General features: G+C 38.2%; 1 protein-coding gene across 6 annotated transcripts in view; it reads right to left on the bottom strand.

Annotated features, from left to right (window-relative positions):
- The window catches only part of LOC124711645 (DDB1- and CUL4-associated factor 11), a 129,674-nt gene that overhangs the window by 18,893 nt on the left and 86,907 nt on the right, over nt 1–23,874 (bottom strand). For all 6 annotated transcript variants that reach the window (XM_047241849.1, XM_047241865.1, XM_047241834.1 and 3 more), the window contains 5 exons: nt 13,685–13,831; nt 13,415–13,596; nt 13,229–13,321; nt 12,902–13,148; nt 5,677–5,832 (listed from right to left, as the gene is read on the bottom strand). In XM_047241849.1, the coding sequence (XP_047097805.1) occupies nt 5,677–5,832; nt 12,902–13,148; nt 13,229–13,321; nt 13,415–13,596; nt 13,685–13,831 (825 nt within the window). The remainder of the gene's footprint in view (nt 1–5,676; nt 5,833–12,901; nt 13,149–13,228; nt 13,322–13,414; nt 13,597–13,684; nt 13,832–23,874) is intronic.

Raw genomic sequence — 23,874 nt, 5'->3', positions numbered from 1 at the left:
TTTCAAGTGACCCCACAGAAAGAAGTCACAGGGGTTCATGTCTGGCGAATAGGGAGGCCAATCCACGCCGCGTCCTGTATGTTTCGGATAGCCCAAAGCAATCACACGATCATCGAAATATTCATTCAGGAAATTAAAGACGTCGGCCGTGCGATGTGGCCGGGCACCATCTTGCATAAACCACGAGGTGTTCGCAGTGTCGTCTAAGGCAGTTTGTACCGCCACAAATTCACGAAGAATGTCCAGATAGCGTGATGCAGTAATCGTTTCGGATCTGAAAAATGGGCCAATGATTCCTTTGGAAGAAATGGCGGCCCAGACCAGTACTTTTTGAGGATGCAGGGACGATGGGACTGCAACATGGGGCTTTTCGGTTCCCCATATGCGCCAGTTCTGTTTATTGACGAAGCCGTCCAGGTAAAAATAAGCTTCGTCAGTAAACCAAATGCTGCCCACATGCATATCGCCGTCATCAATCCTGTGCACTATATCGTTAGCGAATGTCTCTCGTGCAGCAATGGTAGCGGCGCTGAGGGGTTGCCGCGTTTGAATTTTGTATGGATAGAGGTGTAAACTCTGGTGCATGAGACGATACGTGGACGTTGGCGTCATTTGGACCGCAGCTGCAACACGGCGAACGGAAACCCGAGGCCGCTGTTGGATCACCTGCTGCACTAGCTGCGCATTGCCCTCTGTGGTTGCCGTACGCGGTCGCCCTACCTTTCCAGCACGTTCATCCGTCACGTTCCCAGTCCGTTGAAATTTTTCAAACAGATCCTTTAATGTATCGCTTTTCGGTCCTTTGGTTACATTAAACCTCCGTCGAAAACTTCGTCTTGTTGCAACAACACTGTGTTCTAGGTGGTGGAATTCCAACACCAGAAAAATCCTCTGTTCTAAGGAATAAACCATGTTGTCTACAGCACACTTGCACGTTGTGAACAGCACACGCTTACAGCAGAAAGACGACGTACAGAATGGCGCACCCACAGACTGCGTTGTCTTCTATATCTTTCACATCACTTGCAGCGCCATCTGTTGTTGAAAATTGTAACTACTGTAATTTTGAAAGTTTGTCCGCCTGAAAATGTACTGTTGTCCCAAGCATATTGCAACAAACGGTGTATTTCTATCGCTGCTCGTTTAGTTTTTATTGCCGTTTCAAATATACCGGTCATTTTTGAAACACCGTGTATGTTCCATAACTAATATCAATCTGTTGCACAACACTAAGTTTAGAGTAAAGTGTATCTGTCAAATGACTCTCTCTTGGAAATGGGACTGACCTGCACCACTTTTTCAATTGCTTGGAACACTTAACGGCTCCAGCGCTGCTACAAGAGTACCAATCTATTCAGAACACTACACAGAATCTGTCATATATTCCATCAGGTCTAATCATAATCATCATTCTGTCGTACAATTTTAGTTGACTTTCTATTCTGAAATCACATATATAAAGTATGTCATTTCAATATCTGTGCAATGACAAAGTATTGGGCCAGTGAAACAACTTCACAAGACAAAATTTAGTATCGATCCTTCTCTCTGTTGTCCTCCATGTACACGGTTATGAATTTTATTTTTAAATTTACTGATTGCTTCTTGCACTACTATCCTTATGCTCATTTGGTTTTTGTTTGTCAACAGGGCTTTGACTTCATTTAAATTTGTAAAAGTGCTCTTCATTTTCACAGCAATTTTCTAGCATAGCTATGTAACCACCATATATTTTTCCCATTCCTTAAAATCTTCCTCTGCATATACCCGCCTGAAGTTAACTGTACAGCAGTCTTTATTTTTTTCCAGTGATACTCCACATCTTCAGCCTCAGAGATAAAAGAGCTGATGTCAACTGGTCAGGCAATTAGCAATCTCTTTCTTGCTGCATTTGCTAAGCCTCTCATGTGGGTACACAGCTAAAGAAAATGAGGTATTTCTTTATTAAAAGTGAGCAGTTCACAATGAAGTAGGTAACTTAACATTTGCAGAGGACTCAAAGTAACTTTGGCCCTCACAGTTAAATATGTGCACATTACTTTTTTGTCAGTGTTAGTTTAATTTTTATTTATACCATTACACCAAAACAGAGAAGAATTAAATCCATATCAACATTGCTCCTTGTCTAGGGTGTAGACTAACATTCTATATTCTAAGCACAAAACTCTTCCACAAGTTCCCATTGCAAATAGAGTAAGAAACTGAGTCTACCTATAAATTCAAAAGAAAATTAAGAACATACCTAATTAGCACAGACCTGAAAAATTTGCCTTTGTGACAGATATGAATATAGATGTGAATTCTGCTTCAAAATTTGAAAATGTGAATTTATGTAAGAAATGCTATTTCATAGTGAACTGTATCCACATGAACTATTTTACCAATAATAGTTAAAAACAGCTTTTTACCTGTATAAGAATATTAATAAGTAACCAATTTTAAGTTACTGCTATTGTGTAACATCAGGTGGAGCAAAAATTGCAAACAGAATGTGTGTAAAAATAAGTGTGCACAGTAATTAAATTAAATGAAACACCAAGTTTCCTGTTACCAGTCACAGCTAATTTATCTCCACAATGTATTTCAAAGATTTAAACCTCCACCATCAGGTGGATTTACATTCGTTAGTATGATGTGTGTGTGTGTGTGTGTGTTGTGTTATGATTTTTGGAGGAACTTGTGGCACTGTCTAGTGGGAGAAACAAAACACTATTTTAGAACATGATTTTGGGTTTCCTTTTAATCGTTATACATGTGTTTAGTTTTATGTCAAAAGAAAACCTAAACCATGTTCTGAAATATTGTTTTGTTTCTCCCACTAGACAGTGCCACAAGTTCCTCCAAAAATTGTAACTCATCACACAGACATGTCATACTAACAAATGTAAATCCACCTGATGAGGGAGGTTTAAACCTTTGAAACGTGTTGTGGAGATAAATAAACAGTGATTGGTAACAGTAAACTTGTTGTTTAATTTAATGTCAATAGCAGTCACGGTAGAGCCTAACCATAAATGTTGGCATTTAAAATGTGCAAAATAAGTTCACACTTGCACATGAATGCAATGACATATCCATGAGCTCGTAAGTAATGCTCCAGTCCTATGACAAACAGCGGTCAACTGAATGGTCTCTACAGGGTATACGTCAACATAGGACTCAGCCAAGGGGCTGGACATCTTAGAACAAATAAACATGTACATTTCTCTGCTAGTTAACATAGTTGTTATGTGAAACTGTGGACACTATAACACGGCAGTTTCAGGTGCAGGCTGTTCAAAATACAGCTGCGTGGGATACTGATAAAGATCAGGCTCTAGCTACCCTATTTACAATGTTGCCGACCTCAGAAAGCAATTCTACTATACCTGTTATCAAATGCTTTGCGCACTTTGCTTTGCTTTGCGTGTAAAAGGTGTATATGTGGACTAAAAATGAATAAATAAATATGCTGGATTTTTCCTGGTTAAAAATATACTTTTTTCTGTGTGAAAATGCATTTGTTTTCTGTGTGAAAATACACTACATGTCAGGTGAAAGTACATTTTTTTCTGTTTTAAGTGACAGTCTATTTTCCCTCTGAGCTGCAAAACATATCACTCCTTTGAATGGTAAAGCTTTTATACACCAACTTTCCAGCAACTTTCCGGCACTCCCAGCAGAAAGTAACACATTTTGGAAAGATCTTTAATGGCATATCAACATGTACACTGCATATTTTGGTATTACAAGAGTATAAATACAAATTGACCAAATACAGCAGGGTAGTTTCCAAACATAGAACACCAAAATATAAGAAGTGTGGTGCGCTCATCCTATGACACAGAAACAGAGACCATAGTAGTGCTCCAAGTGGCCTGGCAGTGAACTTCAAATTTGGAAAAATATAGCACGATAATATGTATTCTTGCATTGTGAAATATGACTAGCCGATGACTTTTTCGTCAAGGAAAGCTAAGCTTTTACATATATACTTTCGTCACAAATTTTTTGCTGTTTTTTTTCCAAGCTTGTGGTTAGGCAGGATCCTATGAGCAAAGCTTAAATTGCAGCAGCTGAATATTTCTGACAAGCACAATTATAAGTTTCACTGCTGCACACCAAACATTTCACGAGTTACCTGGTTAAAGACATGTTTCGTCGAGCAATTTGGCTTTTCCATAGAAAAGCCCATTATGTATGAGCTGCTCAAGAACTCCCTAGATTTTTAAGGATAATTATACTTTTTGCCATCATTGTTGCATAGTATGTAATCTATGAAAGAACAAAAAGAAATATGAAAAACTAATCTTGAAGCTGGTTAGCCGTGCGGTCTAACGCACTGCTTTCCGAGCGGGAAGGCATGCTGGTCCCTGGCACGAATCCACCTGGTGATCAGTGTCGAGGTCCGGTGTGCCGGCCAGTCTGTGAATGGTTTTTAAGGATGTTTTCCATTTGCCTCAGTGAATGTGGGCTGGTTCCCCTTATTCCGCCTCAGCAATTGCTGCGCAAACACTTTCTCCATGTATTAATACACCATAATTACTCTACCATGCAAACATTGGGGTTACATTCATCTGGTGTGAGACATTCCTGGGGTGGGGTCCACTGGCGGCTGAACCACACAATAACCCTGGGTTCAGTGTGGGGCGGCGGTGGGGTGAGTGGACTGCTGTAGCCTGTTGTGGGGTTGTGTACCAATGCAGGGACAAAGCCTCTCCGCGGTTTCTAGGTCCCCAGTTCCATATAATACAATCTTCAGCTGAGTCTTTTTTAGCATGTATTACCATAAAGATATATCAAACATAAATGTGTCAGTAAAATTAAAAATGGCATAAATGGCTAGTCTTCTGAATCTGAAATTTTTGTAACTGGCTGGTGCTCAAAGTGTTAAGTTTTAAGAACTCATCGCACAATCTTACACGTAATATAATCCACCATGTGGAAAAGGAAATATACTTGGAAGTAATGGTTCTCAAGCCACCACTCACAATATTTTCCGGTGATCTGTTACAAATGTAAACAGTTGTGATGTCACATTCATCAAAAGCAGTTTGTTGCTCTGAAGTATTGCAAAGTTTTTGTCCTAAAGCCTATGACTCATTTTGTTATTGACAGATGCTTGTATGTGCATTGTGTTTTTTTGTTGTTAACAGTGCATTTTCTTTGCAACTCAAGGTTTATTTTGGTGTTATTCTGTCATTTATGTTTTATTGCTGCAGTAGTATTCTGCAATAGTGGACTTAAGTCACATTCTTTGTCAGAGTATCAGTTCTTACCAGTTAAAATTACAGAAATTTAACTGAAAACTAAAATAAAGAAAAATTCCTGGAACCCTACAAAATCATCAGGTTTTTCCCAGTTGTCCCAGAGCATATCTACACCTTGCGTGTAGATCTTTTTCTTTCTTAACTTGAAACAAGCAAAGAGCTTAATCCTGGTCCATCACAGTGTTCGTTTATGACTAACAACTACAGAAGGGATCAACAATCCATGCTTTTTCAAAAACACACAACATGAGTGTAGGCTGGCTGGCCTATGAGAGGGGACTGGGGCTTGGTTGCATGGTAAGTAACACTGTTCATTATAAACAAGCAGTACAAGTTTTGTGATTTGGGAACATTTTATTTAATCTTTGATCATAATGTAAATGTATTAATAAAAGTTTACATTGAACAAAGTAAGAAGCCAACTTACTGATTATTCTGCCTGCAGCACAGCCTGTGTATATGTATCGTTGGCCTGTTGTAAAAGCAGGAGAAAAATGACATCTTACTAATGTCTGCAAGACGGTATGACCCCTGTAGGTCATTATAGACGTATCACCAGCCAAAGGTTTCTTTGGATTGAGCACTACGAACAGAAAGGAAAATATGTGTTGTATCTTTAGTTTATTACACTTGTCAATATCAAACAGATTACTATATATCAAATTAAGCAATGGAAAGTGCAGGTTGGAATATCAACAACACAATGGGTACTCACCATAAATGTGACACACACAGCTGCAGACAGGCGCAACAAAAAGACTGTTACACATTGAGCTTTTTTCTAAACACTAAAAGAAAAAAAAGACAAACAGCACATTTACACAAGCAAGCACACCTCATGCATACACAACCCCATCTCCAACCACTCTGGCATTCTAGCCAGGGCAGCGAGAGGTGGCAGTCACGTGTGTGTGATGTGTGCTTGCTTATGTGAATGGCAGTGGGTTTTCTTTTCTGAAGAAGGCTTTAGCCGCAAGTTCAATGTGTAACAGTTTTTTCATTGTGCCTGTCTGCAACTCAATGTGCATATTTACAGTGAGTACAGTTGAAGTAACAAACAACTGTGTCAAGTTTAGGTTTGTTCTGCGCATCTACTTCAAGTATTCTCCGACAGCCAATGAGCATTCAGAAGTGTTCTGGGCACTCTGTTCTGAATGCCGTAGCTAATGTGAGCATTAAAAGTGATTGCGGTGAGTTGTTTAGTGAATTTCTATTTCATCTGTTGTGAGTTTTCATCACTTACGATGGTGGTAAGTGATAAATTCTGCATACGCAAACGAGAGACATAATTTGCATTATATACTCTTCCTTCAAGAGGAAAGCATATTGCAACTGTCGCTTGGACTCGTCAGCAACGGCATTCCCATCCATGCCTAGACATGCGCGAACTGTTGTGTAAAAATAAGCATAGCAGCAAAATTCTTAGAGCAAACTCAAACAAATGTGGTACACTTAAATGACTTTTCTAGCTGGAAAAAAATACTGTGCGGATTAGGTGCCCTCAACACTCATGGACATGGGGTTGGGAAGGGAGTAACATAAATAACCAACAACAATCAATATTAATACCGAATTCACAGCAGTTATGATTGTTATGCTGCTTAGTGATAGTCTAGATGATATTCACACCCTAGTTTACTTAAACAGAGCAAACAGAATTCCACAAAACTTTCTAAAGGAACTATAACTAAAAAATCCAGATCGACTGGTACCAATGACTTGCATTTACTATGGAGCTGCAAACAGCCTAAATCGTGAACAGTGCAACAGTGTGCTTAAGTAAGCTGTTGGATGAAGTAATTGTGTCAAGATAGAGAAAGGATGAAATAGTTTTTATCTCAAATGTCGCTTTACCAGACCTACCATTTACCTTTATGATTTTACAATTTCCAGTGATATTTTCATTCCCAATGACAATGAAACAAGTCATAGGTGAGTTTACTAAGTACTGCATAGAGAACTTTAAACCACTGTGTATCTCCCCTGCCGGTTTCTAGTAGGTTTTCAATTAAGAATTTATTTATTCCTGTTCTTAGGAAATACTGCTTGTAAATTACTTTCCGAGTTGGAGATAATATTTCATTCCTACACATTTGTAAAACATTTTACTTTAGAATTTGTACATTAGCCACAAAGAATGACTGCTATGAACAGGATGAAACTGTCCTCAGGCTCAATTATAACTGAGTGAAAATCATGAGGACCAAAAAAGATAAATTCCAATTTGAATCAAGGGGAACTTGTCATATTTGCTTTATGTCACCCATAATGAACATTAACCTCATGACAACTAAACTAACATGAAAATTAATGCTAAAAGTTCTTAGTACACCCCTGACGTGTGTGCTATAGGCAGAATGATGGCATTGACTGGAGCATCACATGGGACACTGCTCCTTGCCATTGCACACTACTATAGTAAGGTGGCACAGGCATCAAGACAATGAACTCACATTTGGGAGGAATAGGGTTGAAATATTCATCTCACCAACTTGATTTAAGACTCCATGGTTGACATTTCATGCAAATTTAATGTTGTTTCCTTCAAAGAGGCCACAGAATATCTCTTTCCCCAACCTTGTCCAATCCATGCTTATAGTCTAGCATTGAATATTTGTTTGTCAAAGAGTTTTAAATGTTTCCTCCCCTTTTTTATTTTTCTATATGGGTCAGCTTAGACCCTAAGATCATCAGGATGACATACATTAATTTCAACAGAAACATAAGGAAAGAAACGTGTTTAGACTTATATTGAGATTAATAAGGAACCCAAAGCCATATTAACTCTGCATGTGACACGTTATGCTGTAAATACATGACTTCATGATGTTATAAGTAAAGTGCAGCTACTCAAAGAGGTTCAGTGTGAGCTGTAATTGCAGTATGACAGTGAAACTTAGTAAATATTCTAATGTGTGAATGTGGAACTGATTTGCACTGGAAAAAAGTTAGTTCCAATTCTGTACAGCAGGTAGACAATTGGTACTGTGAATGCAAGAAAGACATATAAAAGTGTTTCTGTATGTAATGGATTAGGGACAGGATATGGGCAGAAAATGTCAAACAAGTGAGAAAGGCAAAATATTGATTTTATTATTAACTGCCACTTGCACAATTTGTTCAATATGGACAGTGTAGACACGATTAGGTGATTTACAGTCAGATTTGCACCTGATGGCCAACACTGAAACTAATTTTTTATGCTTTTTTTTTTGCATAAATCGGTTCCACAATAACGCATTCGCATATCTACCATGTTTTGCTGCGATACAATAACTATAGCCCACAATGGACCTCCATGAGTAGCTGCACTTTAATTATACCCACCTAGTATGTGAACTTGGAGTCATATTTGTTGCAGTAAAGCATGTTTTATGTTTATGGAAGATTGATCGCAATATCAGTAGATAATAACACACTCAGGACACAAAGAATTAGCTAACACAGTAGAAGTATGGGGAATGAAACTCAATATCTTGTATGAAGGGACCATTCCAGTATTCTCCTTAACCAATTTGGGGTAGGTACGAAAAACTTAAATCCGATTGGCCAATTTAAGACCCACTCCTGCTGTATGAGAGTCTTAATCACTGCATCATACCGATCGGTGCCCTCATTTTCAATTTCACTGGTATTGTGATTGCCTTCATCATGAAAGATTCACATACCTGTAACATTGAAGGCCAAGTGACCCAACTTAAAGGAAAGGGGCCCACGACGACATATGAAAAAGTTAATATGTCTATCACAGCTCGTTTATGCCTCCTGGCCAACAATGCCATATAATCATTTCATTTCATTTCATATGCCAATTAAAATTATATAAAAGTAATTTTACATTATACTACCATTTCTAGAGCAGCATATGCACAAACAATTCAGTACAAAATAATCAGTTTCACTAAGCATTCACTATTTCAAAAATGTTGTCAGCATGTCATTTTGAGCTACCCTGTGAGGCAAAATGACACACACTTTCTCTTAGCAGGGTTGTTCATTTATTTTTACTGTTAAATTGTTAGCATAAGCACAAATTATAGCATAAACATATATTACATCCTAATTAACTGTTAGAAATGTAATCCTAATAAATTAAGATGTGCATTAGTAAAACATGCCAAAACTGATGGCAAATTATTTCTAGAAACTTAGAATCTTACAAATTACATTTAAAACTTGAGCAGTATTCAATTTATGGACAATATTTTCAGTTCACACTGTTAGAGAATCATATTATTGACACTGTTCACATACCAACTTTTTTGTACTTTTAGAAAGCCCAGCACAATCAACACGGCTCCAGTTTATACACTTTAGCCAAGATTCCCTTTCTTTTGATCAGTGGAATAGATCAACAATAAACACAAGCTGTGTCCTCTTCTTCATCACTTCTAATGTTGCTACTTCATCTGGAGGTGAAAACATGGTAAACTTCGCTTCACAGTGCCTCGGTTTGATTTTCTAATTACCTTTCCGCTTTTTCTGGAGCTCATTTTGCTTCAGAATTTGCAGATTTGGTGTTGAAGTCAGTTCCCAGCAGCCTTTTCCAGTTCTACATTTCTTAGGCTCACTTAAACTGGAAGGAGTTGAAGAAGCCACCTAGAGGATTTCCTCTGCTAATTCTGTGACTGAGTCATTGCTGTCATGTGTGCAAGAAAGCTCACGCGTTGATGTGGTAGACTGATAGTTATAGTAGACAGCTCATCTCCTGCTCTGCTTGGTATATATAAATGAACTAGAAATACGTCTGGATCAAATGAAAATATTCTAGAAACATGGAAACCAGCTATGGCATTCGAGTTGCTGGTAGCAGATATGCTTCCTGGAAATGTTTTGCAATTTGATAAACTAAAACTACTCTTCCTGGAATTTTATTCAGCCACCTCCTAATTTACTAGTTACGGCACATAGCAAGTGGTCCAAAGAATGTCAAGTCTAGGTTCTAAAGCCTGTAGATAAAATGTAGCAGAAGACAAAACAGAACAACTGCATTTTCTTTGGCAAATTCAAGGGCTCATATAGTCTTATGGCTACTATGGCCCTCTAGTATTAACAGTATTTTTCCTTCCGTTATTCACTTCACCAAGGAAATGATGTGTTGCAGCCATTCCACAAATAATTTTGCAGTCATGTAACCAGTTTCATCATGCACATGCAGGGTGCCCACTGGAGCTTCATTTTAGAGTATTGGGTTCAGCTTCTTTAGAGAAAATATTAATGCAAGTGGAATGTACTGTCCACTGGAGCTGGAACACATTTTGATAGTCACATGACTTTCACTCTTAGAACCCACTGTGACACCAACTTTATACCCCCCACCCTCCTCCTTTCAGCAAAAATACTTGGAGGTTTCTGAACTGATGTGATAGCCGATGCATCTATAGTACACATTTGTCTTTGCAAATTATTATGGTTCTCAACTACTTCTTCACAGAGTGAAAGAAAAATTTAATATCTGTGGCCTATTAAAAGCCTGTGCATGTTCTGCAGAGGTTTGTTCTAGCTGCAGTAGACTTATCTCAGGGTCAGACTTTCAGAAGCCTATCGAGCAGTCTTTTTCTGCCATTCAACTGTCACCATTAAAATATGAATTAATGCCCATTCTCTGAGACAGCTCATACTCTAGGCATTGAGTGTTCCTACTTTTCAATCCAAAAACTTGCAATTACAGGTCTAAAATATGTTGGACTAGTAGCTTTCCAACCTTACGATCAAATTCAACACAAAGTCGACAGAGTGTCTTCCTGCCCTCTTTTGCCGCCATGTTCTTTCCAGAACAGTGCCATCTTAACAGTAGTATGAAGTACACTGAATACAAATGGGATTAAGCCAACCCATCATACCCTTTCTAATGGAAGCAATGGCAGATTTCTGTCACTTACATTCCACAACAATCTCTTTCAAGTTTGTATATTCACCATTGTCTGAAAACAAATATTTCAGAAAGTTATAAAAACCACTATTTGTTCTTGCTAGTTACTGGTTAAATTTCTAATAGGCTTTTTATGCATTTCAGCAGCCGAGAAGTTATGTGTTGGAGCAGTATAAAATGGCATAGTCCTGTGTCATTCTGCTATCTTCAACACTACTGTAATTTTTTGTCATAACGTTGACAACTAACAAATACATGATCAAAATATAGCTACATATTTAAAAACAACTTTATAAGATCTCCCCCTGATAGTAAAGCTTCCACACAAATAATCAACACTGCGCAATTTCCAAAGTTTCCCCAACAGAAATACTGGTTTTGTCGACTTCGAAAATAGTTTCCTGCATCTCACGAAACCACATGGAAGCAGCCAAAAATTAATGGCTTGTAGGCAAAACGTAGCCACCACAAGCAATCAAGTAGACACTTCCCCTGATCACTTTCCCTGCTGAGGAAAACATTTTAAATCCCAGAACTTGCTTAGTAAGGTATTCATACATGCATAGAACTGTTGGACCAAATCTGTAATTACACACATACTCATTTCTCAGTTAGTCAATGCTCACTCAAACAGAAAGTAATTCTAGAACGAGATTTTCACTCTGCAGCAGAGTGTGCACTGGTATGAAACTTCCTGGCAGATTAAAGCTGTGTGCCGGACCGAGACTCGAACTTGGGACGTTTGCCTTTCGTGGGCAAGCGCTCTACCACCTGAGCTACCCAAGCACGACTCATGCCCCGTTCTCACAGCTTTACTTCTGCCAGTATCTCATCTCCTACCTCTCCTCTCCAGGAGAGCTTCTGTAAAGTTTGGAAGGTAGGAGACGAGATACTGGCAGAAGTAAAGCTGTGAGAACGGGGCGTGAGTCGTGCTTGGGTAGATCAATTGGTAGAACACTTGCCCGCGAAAGGCAAAGGTCCCAAGTTCGAGTCTCGGTCCGGCACACAGTTTTAATCTGCCAGGAAGTTTCAAGGCATTTCTATTTTAGCCCTTTTTATTCTCAAACCATTTTCTTAGAACCACTTTTTAAAATATAATATCCCTTGTGAAAATGTTCAACAAGGATATGTTCACTGTCTACTGAGTTGTCACTGTATTCTTCAAGACCTTATAATCCAATTATTATTATATTCTTGCTGCTTTCAGCTTCCAACATCTTCCCATTTAACAATAGCTTAATTAGCTAGATTTTTTTGTACTCATTTAAACTGCATTCTCACATACTGTGATACTGGAAATTTGAGGTTGGAAACTACAAACAATGAGGTGGGAAATCACTTTAAGAAGAATGTCTTCACAAACATTACTCCAACTGACATTTAGGAGGGTCTCGTGCAGTCATTCCATCTGGCAACATTCCACCTAATGTGGGGCAGGATTCCCTGTTAAAGGCACAATATATCACCAGATTCTGTTACCAAAGGGGTCAATAGTTGCTGCATATCCAATGCTAGATGGTAGGAAGGACGACAAACTCTGGGAGGAGGGTGATGAAAATACTGACAGTGATGAAACAAAAAATGTTACTGAAATTAATAGTGGCATCAGCGAAGACTGATTAGAAAGCTGATATTTCAGTGCAATGTATCTACATTACAATGTAAAAAATGTGATTAACTATGTGACAGTATTGTGAAAAGTTTTTGTAAGTGAAGGCAGGTAGTGAAAGTATCTTTTCTTTTGGCTTCTTCTTTCCTACATTTCAAATGTCAAACTTACATTTCCTGGGGACCTTCTGCCATCGGTAATCCCAACTTTGATCAGCCACAGCCTTAAGTGTATTCTCCTGACCATCTTTGCCAGAAAATACACGGACATCCCACAATTTTATACTTTGGTCTTTGCAGTTGGAAATGAAATGCCGACCATCACCTCTTGGATCAATATATGTAATGCCATCCATATGGCCTGCTAAAACACCGACAGGGACAGGATTTTGTTCACTTAAAGTTCGGCGATCCCAAACCTAAAAATTGAAATTTTCACCTAATATCTTCATAGAAACTTACTGCATGTATAATTACAACAGTTAATAGAAAATTTTACCTTACAGAGCCCATCATCGCCTCCACTGTACAAAATATGTGATGTATCATCAGCAAAAGCAACTGTATTTACATCATTATCATGACCCTCTATCTGCAAGAACAATGATTACTCATTATATTCTAAGTAACAGAGTAACACAAAGGACATAAACTTTAAGGAATTATATCAGTTATCCAATATTACCCTCAGAGCTCTCTGATTGCACTCTCTGTCATACACATAAAGGTAGCCATCATTTCCTCCACCAAGTATTTCTCGTCCATCACAAGAGAATGTGAGAGAAAAAATACAGAAACGCCTTTCTTGTGGTCCTAAGGGCAGTGCATCTTGATTATCAGAATCTCCATACAACTTGCACAGATGCACTGCAAAATAAAAATGACACTTTTTTCCACATATTCATTTAAATGTAATATTTCTTGATTTAAGGGAAAGTATGTGATAGCTACTCACAACATTCTGACCAACTGGAATATACAATGTAGTTATTGTCTGGGCTAAAAGCAGTGTCTAGTATGCTCCAGCCTACATCTCTTGCTTGTATTGAACGTATATATTTAAATTTTCCCTCGCCTGTATGATAAAGTCTCAGGTTGCGATCTGAAAACAAATATGAATCATGTGCTCTAAATCAGGAAGATAAGCGTATATTAATTCTTGAGAACATTTATCATACAGAATGTACACATTAATATAACAGAAGCGTCAGATAAGTGGGTAATTTTATTGATGATTTGTAACACTAAACTACACTAAAATTAAAATTATTTAATTTCAACTAGTACCAAAGTACGACAAAACAAACAACTACTTTGTCGGTGTGAAGAAAAAGTGCGGAGTAGAATAATGTGTCAGAAGATTAGTTATCAAATCAAAATTAAATTATGCTGGAAAGCTGTAGTGACACAGCTAAAACTTTCTTTTGGCACATTTTCAAAGTACCATCTCATTCTAATAGCACAACAGCACAAAAAAATATACTAGAATGAAAAAAAGACTGTCAGCCAAGTATTATCCACACATTTTATAATAAACTAACAGATGTCACGTACAAAGTACTGAGGACTCCGTTATACGGAATAAATGATTTCAAGAAAACAGTGTTCAAATACTGCTACACTGAAGGAAAGTGAGAGACAGCAGTTAATAACTCTACAAGTTAGTACAGAATCCATGTAGCACCATGTAGAATCATTTGCTGAGAGATGATTACTCTTGCTGGCTTAATGAAGAATACAGTATGTACCCTTCACAAGTAGTACAAGTTCTCATTTCTTCCCTTAAATGTTCTACAGCTATAAAATAACTCGCTTAAGAAAAATTTACAAAAAGAGAAAAGCTGGAAAAAATTTGAGGGCAGTAAGAAAATGCTCCATCATTAAACATGAGCGAACAATTTGTTTCCTTGGGTGCTTCCAAAGAGAACACCTCATCACCAAGCACTAAGATGTGCAATGTTAAATTGTAAATGGTATATAGGATTATCGCAGACCTCTATAATAAGAGAAATATTAGCATAAATGCCAAAATCCATCACCACATTACAGTTGTTAAGCCACTGATACTTTATGCTGCAGACACACACACTATATCACGTAGGCCTTCTCAACACACATGAGCTCAGAGAATGATGATTATCAGAAGAATATTAGGATCTAGGAAGACCCATGGTGGAAGATCAGGAACAATATGGAAGTATGTCACCTAACTGAACCCCTGAATGATGTCATATGGAAATGACACCTGGAGTTCTATGGTAATTAGTAAAGCAGATAGACAAAGAGGATACTGATTTTAACTATGGGAGAGACTGTATAAACCCTGCACATACCTGATATGTTGACAATCAGAGAAGACCTAAGCTAATCTGGTAACACTAAGAAATGGGTGATAGAAGGAACGCATGAGTGACATAAAAGAAGAAGAAATTCTCCAAAGAAAAAAGACAGCACATAAGTCACCACATAAAAAAATTACTAGCAAAAGGGCTGGGAAGCTTGGTCCTTATATATTTCACACACAACAAATAATATTTCAGGGATGATGTAGTTACCCAAAACACTAAAAAATGTCAGCACCTTCAAACCACAACAATAAGTGGGTCTTACCCACAACCTATCCCATATCAATATGACAAAAACAACAGGCTGCAGCAAATAAACATTGTCTGTTAGGCTGGAAGGAGAGGATCTGCAGCAGGGAAAGTAAAGAGAAACTGCTGTACCTTTCAGAACCTCGACATCCTAGCTCAGACGTTATCTTACCTTTCAGAAGAGCAACAAACACTGTTTCTGCAATCTTCTTCAATTATTGTAAATGCACTACAGAAATATAGCAGAATATTTACTAATGGCTAATCCTTAAATCTTTCAACGCCCTCATGCAGAGGGCTGTAAGATGTGGGGAAAAGTTGAGACCACAAAGAGAAGAAGAGAAGACAAAGAGAAAGCATCAATCAAAATTTATTTAGTTCCATTTATGCTCTTATAATGGAAACTTTTAAGTCATCCCTTGAAGAAGGGTACACCAATTGCAAAAAGATCTAATATGCTAAATTTATCTTTTTAACTACTGTTATTAACACATTGGTGGGGGATAAGAAAATTTATATATTTTGTGTTAATCATTTGTAATACTTTTTCGAGTTTAGGAGAGACGTAATGCATTTGATAGAGTTTTGACAACAGGAAACCATTAAGTCCAATATTATGACGTTAGATTTGCACCTGTCGTTAGCTATAACTAATAATATCTAATGAACTGTACGCTTCATGCCAACTCAGTCTTGTACAAAAGAATGCAGACATTATTTAAACTATAAGCACTGACCCTGTAACAAGAAAGTATATAAAGGAATGTCGCTGTCTGTTTATGGATGACCGTGGATTAATGTGACAGCACTGAAAGCAGAAGATAGGTTCCGACATACTGAAGTACAGTTGTGTTTCTGACAACTCTTTTTTTTTTCTTTTCTGTTAGCTTTTATTTTTTGAGTTTGGCCTCTCTTAACTCTGAAAGTGCCACTCGGCAAAAGCTCCGCACTGACACCTGTTTAGTCACCATATTCAGGGCCATACAAGATATTACACAGAGACAAACATAACATGGAAATATGCTTCAGTTGAAAACCCATAGTGGTTTAAGTAGAGAGAGTGAAAGTAACATGTATGCTGATTGATAATTCCCAAGCCACCAACTACATGTTCCCATAAACACCGATTACTCCAGAAAAATGAACACCAGCTTGCTTTCACTATCACCTCAACAAACAACTACACATAAGCGAACATCACAAACGCAGACTCGAACAGGACATCAAGTAAATTTTAAATATTTATATGTCATGGGCATTCTGAACATTAAGGGGTAGGGTGGGTGGGAGGTAAGAGTGGGAGAGGAGATTGCTGGGGGGGGGGGGGGGGGGGGTTTCTGTGTGGAAGACAATGGTGAATAAATGGTGGCAGCACTAAAAGCAGAGAGCTTCCAACATAAGTATACATTCAAAAATTTGCATGGTATTCATAAATGTGCAGGAAAATTGTTGTTCCACAACTGCAAACAATTTTTTTTTTCACTGGGTCAATGCCCCTTCACATTAGGACAACATTGTGTAGGTCTTTACAAGTCATTTACTGACACACAGAATTAAATGGGGGAGGGGGGGATATGTGAGAGATGCCATAGCCCAAACCACGCAATTAAATCTCTTTCTATGAGTTTTTATTGAATTCATGTGTCTCATTTACAGACATGACAGATTTGTCACACAAATGATGTTTGCAAATCTGTTGCATTAGGTCAAGTAATGCCTATGTGTAGTACACACTATAGTGGCTACCACACAGAAGTTCACTAAAATTCTACTTGTGCGTCTCCTTGTCTATCCAACCACCAAACAAATGTACACAATGGTATGAAAGATACAAACTTTCATTTTTTCTTTAGTTCATTCCTGAACAATGTGTACATCTATTCCTTCTTTACAATTAGATGCCAACTTCTGATGAATGCATTTGTATATACACTACTGGCCATTAAAACTGCTACACCAAGAAGAAATGCAGATAATAAACGGGTATTCATTGGACAAATATATTATACTAGAACTGACATGTGATTATATTTTCACGCAATTTGGGTGCATAGATCCTTAGAAATCAGTACCCAGAACAACCACCTCTGGCCGTAATAACAGCCTCGATGCCCCTGGGCATTGAATCAAACAGAGCTTGGATGGTGTTTATAGGTACGGCTGCCCATGCAGCTTCAACGCAACACCACAGTTCATCAAGAGTAGTGACTGGCGTATTGTGATGAGCCAGTTGCTCAGCCACCATTGACCAGACATTTTCCATTGGTGATACATCTGGAGAATGTGCTGGCCAGGGCAGCAGTCGAACATTTTCTGTATCCAGAAAGGCCCGTATAGGACCTGCAACATGCGGTCGTGCATTATCCTGCTGAAATGTAGGGTTTCGCAGGGATCGAATGAAGCGTACAGCCATCTGAAATGTAACGTCCACTGTTCAAAGTGCCGTCAATGCGAACAAGAGGTGACCGAGATGTGTAACCAATGGCACCCCATACCATCACGCCGGGTGATACGCCAGTATGGCAATGATGAATACAAGCTTCCAATGTGTGCTCACCGCGATGTCGCCAAACACAGATGCGACCATCATGATGCTGTAAACAGAACCTGGATTCATACGAAAAAATGACGTTTTGCCATTTGTGCACCCAGGTTCATCATTGACTACACCATCACAGGTGCTATTGTCTGTGATGCAGCGTCAAGGGTAACCGCAGCCATGGTCTGCAAGCTGATAGTCCATGCTGCTGCAAACGTCGTCGAACTGTTCGTGCAGGTGGTTGTTGTCTTGCAAACATCTCCATCTGTTGATTCAGGGATAAGATGCCTGTCATCTCGGCTGCTAGTGATACACGGCCATTGGGATCCAGCACGGCGTTCCGTATTACCCTCCTGAACCCATCGATTCCACATTCTGCTAACAGTCATTGGATCTCGACCAATGCAAGCAGCAATGTCGTGATACAATAAACTGCAATCACGATAGGCTACAATCCGACTTTTATCAAAGTCGGAAACATGATGGTACACATTTCTCCTCCTCACACGAGGCAACGCCGGTCAACTGCTGTTTGTGTATGAGAAATAGGTTGGAAACTTTCCTCATGTCAGCACGTTGCAGGTGTCGCCACCTGGGCCAACCTTGTGTGAATGTTCTGAAAAGCTAATCATTTGCATATCACAGCATCTTCTTCCTGTCAGTTAAATTTCGCGTCTGTAGCACATCATCTTCGTGGTGTAGCAATTTCAATGGCCGGTAGTGTATTAGCTGGCTAAAGTGCAACATAATATTCTATCACATTCTTTTCTTGTTTTCTCTTTGAAAATTATTTTTAGTACTAATGGTTGCTCGCTATTGAACTACAGCAGATCATAAATGGAGCTGATGTTTTTAGAACATGTGTTTTTAAACACTCATGTCTTAACAATATCATAAAAGGCATGTAATTACTGATACTTATTACTTTACCTACAAAGATACCAAGATTGATATCCTACAGATTACAACACAAATTTCTTGGAAATTGCAGCGCAATTAGGGTCATAGTTCCATATATGCAATGCTCCTGAAAGGAGTCAGTGTAGAAATGAAGTGTGCTTGTTTGGGATGGTTTGTCCCTGCCCTATTCACACTTTTGTAAGAAACACACTTCTGATGTCATCTTAAGACTGTTGCATTATATTATTTATAGAATAATTAATTATTTACAGAAGAATTTGAGAAAGAAACAAATCAAACTCTGAGGAAAAATGTCACTCTACTAAGAGTAGATCTGGTTAAACAATAAGTAAAGAAATGATGTCCAAATAAAGGAGGTCTTGGGACAATAATGTTACTCAATATCTGAGTGTCAACACACTAGATCTGTCCATTCTCCATGATTATACTTGTTGCAAATGGTTCTCTGAAGTCAGTAGAGGAATGTGGCAATAAAACTGGTCCATGAGACTGTGAAGAAAAGTTCACATGATCAAGAGGTGACGGGCCTGATAGGGCATAATTTTACACCTGGAAAAAAGGTGTTTAGTTATCAAATCGTAAAAAAGCATAAAACAGACATGAACAAGAAGAGCCTGTTACACGATGGAGTGCAGTAGAATGTCCACTGATGTAAAACACACACATCTAATCTGGTTGCTATATTCTTCCGCCTTAATAGGAATTTTATTATATTTGTCAAATGGCCAGATGGAATGTAGGTCAGCAATGCAGAACATCAAGGACTGTTCTGTAAGATTACACCTGAGTAAATCAAGACACAAGCTTATTTTTACAGATAGTTATAACGTAACTTAATAGACACTGATTTATATATAAAGAAGAGGTTTTATTACAAAATTTCAGTTCAGATGTCAATATAAGACAAGTCATAAATAAAGATTTAACTAACTGAAAAAGAGTACTGAGAGTACAACTGTTCATATTTTTTAAAATATCGGGATCTGATACATCAATATTTAAAAAAAAGAATCATCATCGGCCCTCGATATACTGAAAAAAATTATCAATATATCGATGGAAAAAATGTCAATATATCGATGGAAAAAATATCAATGTATCGGCCAAAAGAAATATCGCCTGCACATTGTAAATATGTTGCAAGTTTTAGAGCTGTGTATTTAAGTACTGATTTATTATTATATATTCTGTACATCAACAAACTAGCAGCCTGCTTACCCCCCTTAGAGTATGCATTGAAAGGAAAATGATGTATGTTTATGCTTGACGATAACAACTTTGCTAACAATGGTAACTGCAGGTAAGTGGCACAATAAAAGGTGACTGATGGGTCCATCGTTCAGTTTCAGCACATATCAGATTTTCTGGAAAACTTCATGTCAGCTTCCCTATTTTTCATGTCTGCAAACGCCAGTGACATAGCATCTGTAGTGTCAAAATTGCATGGTGAAGTTAAACATTGCAGTTTCTGTTGGTAGCGCCGATTACGTCAGCATTTACCCTCACACGTCTCTGCCCACCGCGAACACCAATCTTGCATTTAGATTTATGTTTATCAGTTTCAGCAACTGTTTTTGAAGAATGTCGAAGTGAAGAAGTAGCACACTAGTTGCATTAAAAATTGTTTTTTATTGTAACTGGTGAGCTATTTCCTCACATCAGATACCTTGTTATTCCATTCACACTGCCACTCCCTAGTACAACCAGATTACTTCTTTGTGCCATCTGTACTTGCTTCACACAGTCAAACAGAAAGACTGGATGTGATGAAAGGTCAAAAAGTAGTAAGACTCCTTCACAGAGTGAAAGTAAAATTATGCTCTACTGCAGTTTCAAAAGAACAACTTCAAATATTTATCGAAAATTGTGAAAAAATATAATATAAAATAAAGATATCGGCACTCGGTATTGCCATTTCAATATTTACATATATCAGTGAAAAAAAAGTCACTGATATCTATCTATATATTTTTTTTCACAAAAATATCGATGTATCAATATTTTTTCAACATCCTTAGTTTGGAGTGCCAATTTAAATTCAACTTATTATCACTAGCCATTTGATACTTCTAGATAAAGGACTCTTTCTACAATTTTCTATGAATTACTATATTCAGCAAACTGCATTCATAATGCTACTGAATGTTTTCTAATGTCATCTACCCTTCTTCAGTACAGTCACCTGGAATCTCTTGGAATCAATCAAATACCTTCCTTGGCCCATCTACTATCCATTTGTCTAGCTACATGTCCCACCCACATTAACATTATAGTTATTTCTTCCTTTCCACCTCCACTTTGATACAACAACTGCAGTTGTTGTTGTTGTGGTCTTCAGTCCTGAGACTGGTTTGATGCAGCTCTCCATGCTACTCTATCCTGTGCAAGCTTCTTCATCTCCCAGTACCTACTGCAACCTACATCCTTCTGAATCTGCTTAGTGTATTCATCTCTTGGTCTCCCTCTATGATTTTTACCCTCCACACTGCCCTCCAATGCTAAATTTGTGATCCCTTGATGCCTCAAAACATGTCCTACCAACCGATCCCTTCTTCTAGTCAAGTTGTGCCACAAACTTCTCTTCTCCCCAATCCTATTCAATACCTCCTCATTAGTTACGTGATCTACCCACCTTATCTTCAGCATTCTTCTGTAGCACCACATTTCGAAAGCTTCTATTCTCTTCTTGTCCAAACTAGTTATCGTCCATGTTTCACTTCCATACATGGCTACACTCCGTACAAATACTTTCAGAAACAACTTCCTGACACTTAAATCTATACTCAACGTTAACAAATTTCTCTTCTTCAGAAACGATTTCCTTGCCATTGCCAGTCTACATTTTATATCCTCTCTACTTCGACCATCATCAGTTATTTTACTCCCTAAATATCAAAACTCCTTTACTACTTTAAGTGTCTCATTTCCTAATCTAATTCTCTCAGCATCACCCGATTTAATTTGACTACATTCCATTATCCTCGTTTTGCTTTTGTTGATGTTCATCTTATATCCTCCTTTCAAGACACTGTCCATTCCATTCAACTGCTCTTCCAAGTCCTTTGCTGTCTCTGACAAAATTACAATGTCATCGGCGAAGCTCAAAGTTTTTACTTCTTCTCCAGGAATTTTAATACCTACTCCAAATTTTTCTTTTGTTTCCTTTACTGCCTGCTCAATATACAGATTGAATAACATCGGGGAGAGGCTACAACCCTGTCTCACTCCTTTCCCAACAACTGCTTCCCTTTCATGACCCTTGACTCTTATAACTGCCATCTGATTTCTGTACAAATTGTAAATAGCCTTTCGCTCCCTATATTTTACCCCTGCCACCTTCAGAATTTGAAAGAGAGTATTCCAGTTAACAATGTCAAAAGCTTTCTCTAAGTCTACAAATGCTAGAAACGTAGGTTTGCCTTTTCTTAATCTTTCTTCTAAGATAAGTCGTAAGGTTAGTATTGCCTCACGTGTTCCAACATTTCTACGGAATCCAAACTGATCTACCCCGAGGTCCGCTTCTACCAGTTTTTCCATTCGTCTGTAAAGAATTTGCGTTAGTATTTTGCAGCTGTGACTTATTAAACTGATAGTTCGGTAATTTTCACATCTGTCAACACCTGCTTTCTTTGGGATTGGAATTATTATATTCTTCTTGCAGTCTGAGGGTATCTCGCCTGTATCATACATCTTGCTCACCAGATGGTAGAGTTTTGTCATGACTGGCTCTCCCAAGGCCATCAGTAGATCTAATGGAATGTTGTCTACTCCCGGGGCCTTGTTTCGACTCAGGTCTTTCAGTGCTCTGTCAAACTCTTCACGCAGTATCTTATCTCCCATTTCGTCTTCATCTACATCCTCTTCCATTTCCATAATATTGTCCTCAAGCACATCGCCCTTGTATAAACCCTCTATATACTCCTTCCACCTTTCTGCCTTCCCTTCTTTGCTTAGAACTGGGTTGCCATCTGAGTTCTTGATATCCATACAGGTGGTTCTCTTCTCTCCAAACGTCTCTTTAATTTTCCTGTAGGCAGTATCTATCTTACCCCTAGTGAGACAAGCCTCTACATCCTTACATTTGTCCTCTAGCCATCCCTGCTTAGCCATTTTGCAATTTCTGTCGATCTCATTTTTGAGACGTTTGTGTTCCTTTTTGCCTGCTTCATTTATTGCATTTTTATATTTTCTCCTTTCATCTATTAAATTCAATATTTCTTCTGTTACCCAAGGATTTCTATTAGCCCTCGTCTTTTTACCTACTTGATCATCTGCTGCCTTCACTACTTCATCCCTCAGAGCTACCCATTCTTCTTCTACTGTATTTCTTTCGCCCATTCCTGTCAATTGCTCCCTTATGCTCTCCCTGAAACTCTCTACAACCTCTGGTTCTTTCAGTTTATCCAGGTCCCATCTCCTTAAATTCCCACCTTTTTGCAGTTTCTTCAGTTTCAATCTGCAGTTCATAACCAATAGATTGTGGTCAGAATCCACATCTGCCCCTGGAAATGTCTTACAATTTAAAACCTGGTTCCTAAATCTCTGTCTTACCATTATATAAATCTATCTGATACCTCTTAGTATCTCCAGGATTCTTCCACGTATACAACCTTCTTTTATGATTCTTGAACCAAGTGTTAGCTATGATTAAGTCATGCTCTGTGCAAAATTCTACCAGGCGGCTTCCTCTTTCATTTCTTCCCCCCAATCCATATTCACCTACTACGTTTCCTTCTCTCCCTTTTCCTACTGACGAATTCCAGTCACCCATGACTATTAAATTTTCTTCTCCCTTCACTACCTGAATAATTTCTTTTATCTCGTCATACATTTCATCTATTTCTTCATCATCTGCAGAGCTAGTTGGCATATAAACTTGTACTACTGTAGTAGGCATGGGCTTTGTGTCTATCTTGGCCACAATAATGAGTTCACTATGCTGTTTGTAGTAGCTAACGCGCACTCCTATTTTCTTATTCATTATTAAACATACTCCTGCATTACCCCTATTTGATTTTGTATTTATAACCCTGTAATCACCTGACCAAAAGTCTTGTTCCTCCTGCCACCGAACTTCACTAATTCCCACTA

Source organism: Schistocerca piceifrons, chromosome 1 (genome assembly GCF_021461385.2).
Source record: "Schistocerca piceifrons isolate TAMUIC-IGC-003096 chromosome 1, iqSchPice1.1, whole genome shotgun sequence".
NCBI lineage: Eukaryota > Metazoa > Arthropoda > Insecta > Orthoptera > Acrididae > Schistocerca > Schistocerca piceifrons.
Note: the sequence above shows the minus strand (reverse complement) of the source record. Positions and strands in the feature narration are given on the sequence as shown.